Raw genomic sequence first — 9,531 nt, forward strand, 5'->3', positions numbered from 1 at the left:
CAGTGAATTTTCTCTATACTATCTTATAAATTTCGCGGCTTCAATTGTAGAAAATGATAAATATATTGTTTCATGGAATCCCCATCTCTTGTTAATTTTCAATATATATATAATTTGTTTTCGTTGCGTTCAATTTATTTCAAAATTACATTAAAAAGTCTCTAATCTTATCTAGAATTTTGAATAAAAATATCTAGAAAATCCGGGAAAGAATTTTTTACAAAATTTCAATAAACGCTCTATTTATTGAAAATTTGTATCTACCTTCGTTGATTCTGAATTCCCTCATCTCAATTTCAACAAAATTTGATTTGTGGGATTTCTGAAATAATCAACCGAATCTAATCGTCCAACAATTTGTTCTTCCTATACAGGTATAAATTTTGTGGTTCACTTCCAAACCACTTGGACGATAAAGATGCGCTGGATGACGATCGAGGGGATAATAATAACATCTCGTCAGAAAATGTTGGCGGAAATTTCGGCGGCACGTTACCACACAAGAAACGCTCGTTAGGAGTGCACTTCTCGGACAGCGGACCGACCGGCACTTTGGATCTCGTTAAACATCGATCGCAGGACTCTTTGGATGAGAACGATCCTTGGAGGTACGTGATAACCAAGAACAAGAATAATGTAATAATTATTCATTTCATATTACAGAGAAATACGATGCGCATTAACGTTTGACATGTAGCCTCTGTTAGAATAATTAATTATCCTTAATAAATTCCTGAAATTTATCGCTCTTCATTTATGCACGCGATTCCGCATGCAAATTTCATCGCGAGACTGTCGGAGATCGACGCGGACAGAGGCATGACAATTTGGAGAATTCCAGGAATGTCCCTTTAGACTTCAATCTCCGTCGATCGATCGATCGATCGATCGCGCATACTTTCATATCAAATGCGAATCCTCGAAAGTTTTAACTTCGAACCTGACATATTTTTCGCGCGCGCAATGAACTTCCCGCATTTTAAAGTCGAGGAAATAATTCTCCCATCGAACCTCGGCACGAAATGGATCCCGCTTCCGGTGAACGCGAGCAAATCTTTCCCCGGTGGAAGATTAACCGCGATTCCGATCTGATTCTAGGTATCAACAAAGTGACCTCGACCTCGTGCGAACCCGTCATGGTAACTTCGATTCGGTCAAGAGAAATCGCAGCGCTGACACTGTGCTAGTCGACTCTGGCAGAAGATACGGAGGTCGCAGTGTGTCCTCGGAAGACAGATGCCACCGAAACTCGGACCTCGACCTAGTCGGCACGTTGCCGAAGCGCAAGCAGGACGCTAGAAACAGCAGCGGCAGGAGTCTGCAATCGAACTCATCGTCCTCACAGCCGTGCATAATGAACGCCACCACCGACGTCAATGACGAGTTGCTGATGAAGATGGTGCATAAGCCCGATTGTGAACTCCTTAAGCATCGTCAGCAGCTTGGCAAATGTGTCGATTTAAAGCTGAGCAAACTAAGCGGCGAGCCACAAGATCAGGGATACGCGTCTGAGCGTTCGCCCGAGGACGAGCATCCACCGTCGTTACCAGGCCAGCCGTTTCCAAATGTGACACTTGGTAAGTGACTCATCGTGTCTTATTCGTGTAGCTCTTTTCATTATAAAAAAAAAATCATGTGATGATATTCTCGTACTAGATACAGATCTTTTTTCCACGTTCTATACGACGTGGATTAAAACGTGAGTGCCTTTTCCCTGTGAAAAAGTATCCATTATCCGACACATAATTAACGCGCAATTAATATTCACTTGCGCATAATCAGCTTATTGTTAGCAAGCGATATTCACCGCGAATACTTAACGTCGTCCAATCGTGTGAGATATTCGTTCGCATGAAAGAACGATTCGTCCGAGGGAAACCTGAGGGAGGATAGGTACGTGTGAAAATGCGATCGCGCTTACACGAGCCTGACGTAACAGGATTTCGAAAGATATTAGGGAGGATGGATTATACATGAGTAAAAACTTCCTTATTTTGCTTTCGCGAATCTTATTCTATTGAGGATGAACTACCTGTATTCCCACGTGCGCGAGAAACTGTCACAAATTTTCCGAAGGTCATTCTTCGCTACCGTGATAAATACAAACGGCCTTACCATGTGCAGTAACAAGCAGCTGATAAAGATGAATGGCTCGAAGAGATGACAGATGAATGAAAATCACGCTAGCCATGTAAATGGTCGATTAGCTGACAAGATTAGTCAATTTCATATATAAGACTCAGTTTTCATTCAGCTTTTTCCATTAATTTATTCCTTGGCTTTCTCAATCGTTATCTCTAAATAATGTAAACGTATAATGATTGAAATTTTTTACTTAATTTGCGTATATTAACTATACTTTTAAATTTACACAAAAAAACAGATTATACGAATATGAACCTAATGTACTAACATTCTCAAATTGTTAAGAAATTAATCTTGCACAAGTTTTGCATAATAGATTATATGATGTAAAATACTCGTTTGATTATTACGCACGACAATATTTTTACGAGTTCCATGAACTTAATGATACGATAGTGCTTCGTAACTTATAGGTTTTTAACATAACTTAGTTCATTGATATGTGATTAGATTAATTAATCATTCCTCATAAATTATTACTCGTCGCGCGTGAAGGAATAAATAATAATTTTCCATCGACAACGTATAACATGATTATAATATGCGTAATTTTAATAATTGTAATTTTCCTTGACTTGTCGACAAACCAACGAAAAATTTTGTTGCTTCAACTCGCCCATAATTTAGGCAAAACGTTTACACGATTACATTAATTAGAATTCTCGTGATTGCACCAGACTCTAAGAATCCTGTCAAATTCAGACAAATCTACATAATTTTACATATAACATATGTCGAAATGGCTTCTGAGCCAATTGTTCATGTTTGAAAGTACTCTCTCTCACAATCAGAAAGAGAGAGAGAGAGAGAGAAAGAGAGAGAGAGAGAGAGAGAGAGAGAGAGAGAGAGAGAGAGAGAACCTTGGAATAGATAATGCATCATTTACTTTCGGCGTCAATTTTTGAATGATTTGATCGATAGTCACGCGAACACTTTGCCATTCGCACGCTTTACACGAATGTGTCTATATCGTAGCGCGCATGAAATCTACATATTTTCAATTTCAATCTCATGCATTTGGAAGGAGCTGTTCACCAAGCAACGCCACTGACGAATGGGCGAAATTATTTTCGCGTGTTACTTTCCGTACCGTTGTTGTCGCGGCAATTCAGGAGGCAAGCTCTTCAAGTTTTAATAAATCAAAAACATAAAACTACTACTTTTTTATTCACAATTTACTTAAAATATTAAAAAAATGCTTTTCATTTTACATTTGCTTTGGCATATCAATTAACAGCAATTATTATTTCCATGAATCGTTTTTAACATGCAAATTTAACAATAAATATTATTTTTATGTACTATTTTTTAGATAACTTGTTTATACATATCAATATTGTACCAATTACCAAATGGACTAGAAAAAAATTCATATTTAGTATTTCATGCAGGAACAACTGAATTGAAGAGACTGAAATGAAAACGTGAAAATATCATGACGCAAATTCGAGCAAGCCATTCCAGCTTTCGACACGACAAAAAAATTCCATTTATCCCACTGAATATACTTCGGTGATATGATGACACGCGTCCTTAGGACATTAATGGTACGATTTAACAACACACCGTTGTTCATTGCGCCTGACGGGCAAGTTTCGTGGCGTAGTTATTACCCTTCCACCCACGCATAACGCTTGCGTGTATATTCTAGGACAGCGGTTCTCAAGATCGAAGCTGTACTCTACTACGCTTGCAAAAATTATTTATCGCGTCATATTTTATCATTATAATTCGCGTTACGCGTTATATCTTGTTCGCTATACGGGAGGAATAATTTTCTTGAAATATCTAAAAATTTAGCTAGATACAGATTTGAAAATTATTTTGTTGGACCATAAAAATAAATATGTTGGAAATTCGAACGTGATAAGCAATGCTGCAAAAAGTTTTATTATTATAACAATCAATTTCACCGTTCTACATAATTATTTTGATGATCCAAAACAAAATTATTTTCAGATCTAGATCTTAAATTTTTTATAAATATATATTTTTCAGTAAAATTGTTCTTTTCGTGTACTTTACTCTATTAAAGATTTCATTTCATCAAGGATTTCGCTGTTTATCGTTTGATAAATGATTGATATTGCTATTTCCATTGAGCGATTTTTCCAAAATGCGTAGAGAAGTGCAGACTATTCCTGCAATGCGTTCATACCATTGATAATTCCACGGTTTGAGTTTACGCGAGCGCTTAACGAGTAATTCTGTTACTATGACTTTACGAGAGAATTTGGGATCAACTGAAGAGCTCGGAGGATCTCGTGAGTCGCAAGTTGATGATATAACCTTACTGGAATCGTCGGCGCTTTCGCACGTTCCGGACATATACGGTGGCAGCGAATCAACCCAGTTTGAGAGACCCTGACCCAGAATATATACGCGGCCCTTTGTGAACAACTATGGCAGCGTGCGCTTTGTGCGGACTGGTATTTGCGACGGGATCCAGCCGGCTTCGAAATTACGGGGTTACCGGTAATATATTGTCCAAATGCGCGCAGCGTGTCGGTGAGAATGTTAAAAATCGATGTGCGATAATTAAAAATGCGGTCGGAGCGTATGCTATTTTAAATTAAACCCTGAAGTGCCTCAGTTACTTTATTACCTAAACCCTTCCTGGTCTATTAATCGAAGAGCGACGCTTAATGAAACATTTTTATCTTGCAGGCGAAATATGTACATAATAAATAGAAAACGCACGTTTTTAAAGTACCACTTATCTTTCATCGCGTATATCTTGCGCGGAGGATGAGAATATTTAACTATGTTATATACGCAAACACCTCACCGCGTTAACCATTACTTAGGCGAACATGGCTGAACTTGCGAAACTAATAAACAACTATCTAGCATTATACGATGCCCGTTATACACGAGCGTTCGATCCATCCATTTGCTTTTCGGGTTAACAACGCTACGAAGAGTAAAGTAAACTTGCCAAATCAATAAACAGTCGAGACGTTGCGATCCTTGTTATGCAGTTCTCACGTTTCTGCGATATGGATTGTTTATGTTTGTCATTGTGTCATAATAGAATTGTGCACTCAGGCGAGAAATATTCCGTTCACGTAATGATTGGGGACTTGATTCAGGATTCTCCTCCTAATTCGAATACGAATGTCTATGACAGAACATTGGCTTGAATCTCGAGACGACTGAGCGATTCAAATCTTGACAAGCTATCCGCATCCTGATACTTGCACGGAATAAATTATGTAATTCAAATCACATATATGATTAATACTTCTAAAAATAAAGTATTCTTATTGATATTTTAGTGTTTTAAACGCAAACATATAGTGTTTCGTTTATTGAAAATGTTTAAAATTAAACATATTTAAGAATTTAAAAAATGAAGACAAAAATAAAACATTTTAATATTTTAAAATTAAACACTTCTTTTATGAATACGCTCTCCTTTGCGTGTTATTTTCATTGATTGAATAAACTTTGACTTTGATCGGATGGGTGTATTGAAATGAATGAAGACTGTCATAGATACAGAACCATCGCCGAGAAAATTGGTAGTAAATCTTGACGTGGATCGATGATAACGACGAAGGTTACGAGCCGTCTGAATACGTATCTAATTTCTCAACTGCTAGATTTCATTCCTCTCATAATCTAAGAGTTAAGAGGATTTATTCTGGATTGCTCCGACCTGCCAATAAAAATAATCTCAAAACTATTGGATATCTTATATACAGGAGAAACTGGTAATCGAAAATTATGATTTCCACGAAATATGTCGAAGTCGAGTATCATCGAGCAAGTAGTTTTCAACCGTGCCGCTATCATTTCAAATTTGCACATCTCGCGAAAAAGAGAGACTGATTATTTATTGCAAACGCCATTCAATCCGCAAACGATCTCTCTCGCCCAGTTTGGTACTGCCTTCTTTTGCTGACATTGTAGGTTTTCTAAGTCAAGATTGTGCGCTATTGATCGTGCGGCCATTGCACGACCACTCTCGCCTTATTCCGCCGATCTGGGTCACTTCGTACGTTCTATGCATTTCACCTATTGACCCATTTGTATGGTCGCGGGCTGCTGGGATGTTATCGAAGGGTAGAAGGAGGAAATGGTTAACTATATATTATTTCATGGTTTTGGCGCGGAATTCGGATTCTCTACACGGATTACAAGGTCAAATATCACAGACCGCCAGTATCACAGTGAGTTAATTTCGGTACTCCTGACACAATGTTGCACTGATGACCAACTGACCTTAATGCGAAGGCCGTGAGATGGACAGTATTTTCGGCATCCTGGATGTCTTTCTTAATTCGGAACAATATGCGCGACCGTGATCGTTCATTGAAAGAAAATATAACCAGAAACTGTTTCAATATTCATCGGTCTAAAATTATTTTTAGATGTTAAATTATTTTAGATGTTAAATTATTACTTGTATACTGTACTATATTTTGTTGTATATATTTTTTAAAAAGTATTTGATGTATGCTAATGTATAATTAGAGAAATATTGATGATTGTAAAGTACACAGTCATTGTATGAACAATATTCCTGCCTCTTTAAACAAACTACCTTCCATATGTTTCTTTGAGAATACATACAATATATAAAATATGATAAAAATAAGATAATAACAAATTTAATATATATAAAATACAAAAATAAATATTAAAAGACAACATCTGAAACAAGATTTATTTATTTAATAATTATTTTTAAACAACATGTTGTGATATGTGTGTATTATGACGAGAAGTAAGTTATAATATATATCATACCCCTATAACCCGGTTTCACTCTACTTTTTGTTTTATCTTTCTCCTTATTTCTATATATAGGGGAAGTAATTTACTTTTTATGATTTATATATATGTATTTATCTTATTTATTACACTGAGGAACAAGATTTCTATTTTGAATAAATCTAAATGAGAATAATATTCTTATATACTTTTAGATTATATTACTGAAAAGAAGATAAAAAGTTTTATCACAGATTTTATACAGATTTTGAGAAAAATGGAATCAAAAAGATAAAACGATGATTTTGAAGGTTTTTATGACGTTGCAGAATTGACAGCAATTTTTTAATATAAATTTAGTTAATGCTATGTGAAAGTATCAACTTTTATTACTAGTTTTAAAATGTATTTTATTTTATTTTAATACGATTTTTTATTTTTGAGATATAGCAATTTGAAATTTTTTATTTAAAGTGAATAATTTTATAACACAGAAGTCATATATTTACACCGCGTACATATATTTTTCCCTGAAAATGTTATTTCCGTTGACTACGAAAAGATTCAAATAGTACTTTACAATCACGGATTATTCGGCGGGTATTGAAAAGTTTCAAAGTCTAAATAGGATTGGTCCGCGCTGATTCTATTTTCTTCGTGCTGAAATTTATTTTACAGCTCGTTCAAATTCACTAAAATATTACAACGGTTTATTTCCGAGGGAGATGCGTGCGATCATTACATTTACAATTGATTTCCCTTACGCTGGGAAATTGAGAAATGAAGTGGAAAATGAAAGGAAAAGTAGAGTGGAAAAGGGGTTACTGGCATGTAATATTCCAATATGTATTATAACTTATCCTCGTTATTATAATAATGCACACATATAAAATTATTTAAAAATATTTATTTATAATTTTATGTTACTTAATAAACATTAATAATAATTTTTAAATAAATAAACTTTATTTGAAAAACTTTCTCTTTTAATATTTAGTATATTAATAATTTTATATTATTTGATTCGTTATTTTATCTTTATTACATTTTATTATGTTTTTAAAAATATGAAATATAAACCACTTTGAGAGATAAAAATATTGATTCTACAAAAAAGGAAAGCTAAAATATAAGATTTGTTATATTGTACATATAAGATTTCTTTCAAATATAACTTTATACATAATAAATTTATAATTGTGTGTCATTAGAGAATTGCAAAGAAATGGCGTGTGTAAAATATCGCCATAGAATCTCCACGGGATCCGCAGCTTCTATATGCTTTTATATGTAATTCCTGTTCGCTGTTCGAAGGTAATGATCCTGGAAATTGAAATCCTAGGAGAACACTTTCGAGCAAAAGGCCGCAATGGAAACTTTCCCGGCCTGTTCGATCGCAATACATTCAAAAAGGAAGAGAACTTTACGTTCGTTCTTGCAACTTCCGCACATTGTACGCCCCTAATTGGTCTAATAATTCCCCTGATAAAAACAAAGAAAATTCGTAGCGCGTTGAATGCTAATGAACGAGTAGAAAGAAAAACGACTCGTTTTCCGAAGAATGGTTAAACGTCGCGATCTTCTCTCGCCTTCGTTTATTCACAGACAGAAAGATTTACGGTAAAAAAATAATTTTTTTTCATTTCCAACCGCGCGTTAAATCCTTAAAAGCAGCTTTGTATGTAAATCACCGCATATTACGCAATAATTCACAAACATAAGTATTTGCATATGAAAAGCTAATTATTTTTCAATGTAGTTACAAAAGAAAACAACTAAAACTGGCAGGTATTATGTTGCAATGTAAGATTTTCCATATTTTACAAAAAAGATACAAAAAAGGTACACTAAGATAAAAGAATTTAAACGAAGAGATTGAGATTTTCAACTTCTTTCATGTTAATCGATCATCCTTTATTACGATCCATCAATTCCAATGAACAATAGAAAAACATCGAGACTTAAATCTCATCCAGACTTGGCTCCATCCCCGGCACGAAGGTAATTTCCGATCGACGACCCTTGCTTCGTTCCTGCGCGTGCAGGCGGGGATCGCAATTCGTCAGGAAATCCGCCGCCAACTCGGAGGTACGTCGCGTGGCGTGTCATGGCATATACCTGCTATATTACGTGGCCAGCCCGTAACATGCCGCAGCATGAATAATTTCGCCAACCGATTGCCTAGCTAATACAATGACTCTCGCCGGATGTGCTACACGGTAGAGAAATTTTGGTTCTTCGACTCGACGGGGGGGTTGGTATGCGCCGAGTCAACCGCACTGAACCGGCTACCGGGTAATTCCCAACAAGTTGTTGTTATACTAGGATAGCACTAGAGCTGGCCACAAAGATTAAGCAAACGATAAGAGAGAAAGAGAGAGAGAGAGAGAGAGAGAGAGAGAGAGAGAGAGAGACGCATTAATGCAATCGGTATTAGCAATTCTATGTATTTTAAACCGAATGAATTATTAAAAAGTTAAGAGATGTGAAAATTTGTGTGATAATATATTAAATGGAGAAATCAGCTAAGCGGTCATTGAAAGAATAATCGATTTGGATAGGAAAAGTAATCGATATTATTGCATGCAATTATGTATATTTGATATAAATTTGGATAAATAGTAAATTGTTTAAAGATAAAGTATGAAAATTAACGCATTTTGTCTA

General features: G+C 35.5%; 1 protein-coding gene across 2 annotated transcripts in view; it reads left to right on the plus strand.

Moving 5' to 3' along the window:
• LOC108690998 overlaps positions 1 to 9,531 on the plus strand; it is a 115,647-nt gene that overhangs the window by 86,273 nt on the left and 19,843 nt on the right. For both annotated transcript variants that reach the window (XM_018198591.1, XM_018198592.1), the window contains exons 3-4: positions 375 to 608; positions 1,099 to 1,577. In XM_018198591.1, coding sequence (XP_018054080.1) covers positions 375 to 608; positions 1,099 to 1,577 — 713 coding nt within the window. The remainder of the gene's footprint in view (positions 1 to 374; positions 609 to 1,098; positions 1,578 to 9,531) is intronic.

This window comes from Atta colombica, unplaced genomic scaffold (assembly GCF_001594045.1).
Source record: "Atta colombica isolate Treedump-2 unplaced genomic scaffold, Acol1.0 scaffold38, whole genome shotgun sequence".
In the NCBI taxonomy this organism is placed as follows: Eukaryota; Metazoa; Arthropoda; class Insecta; order Hymenoptera; family Formicidae; genus Atta; species Atta colombica.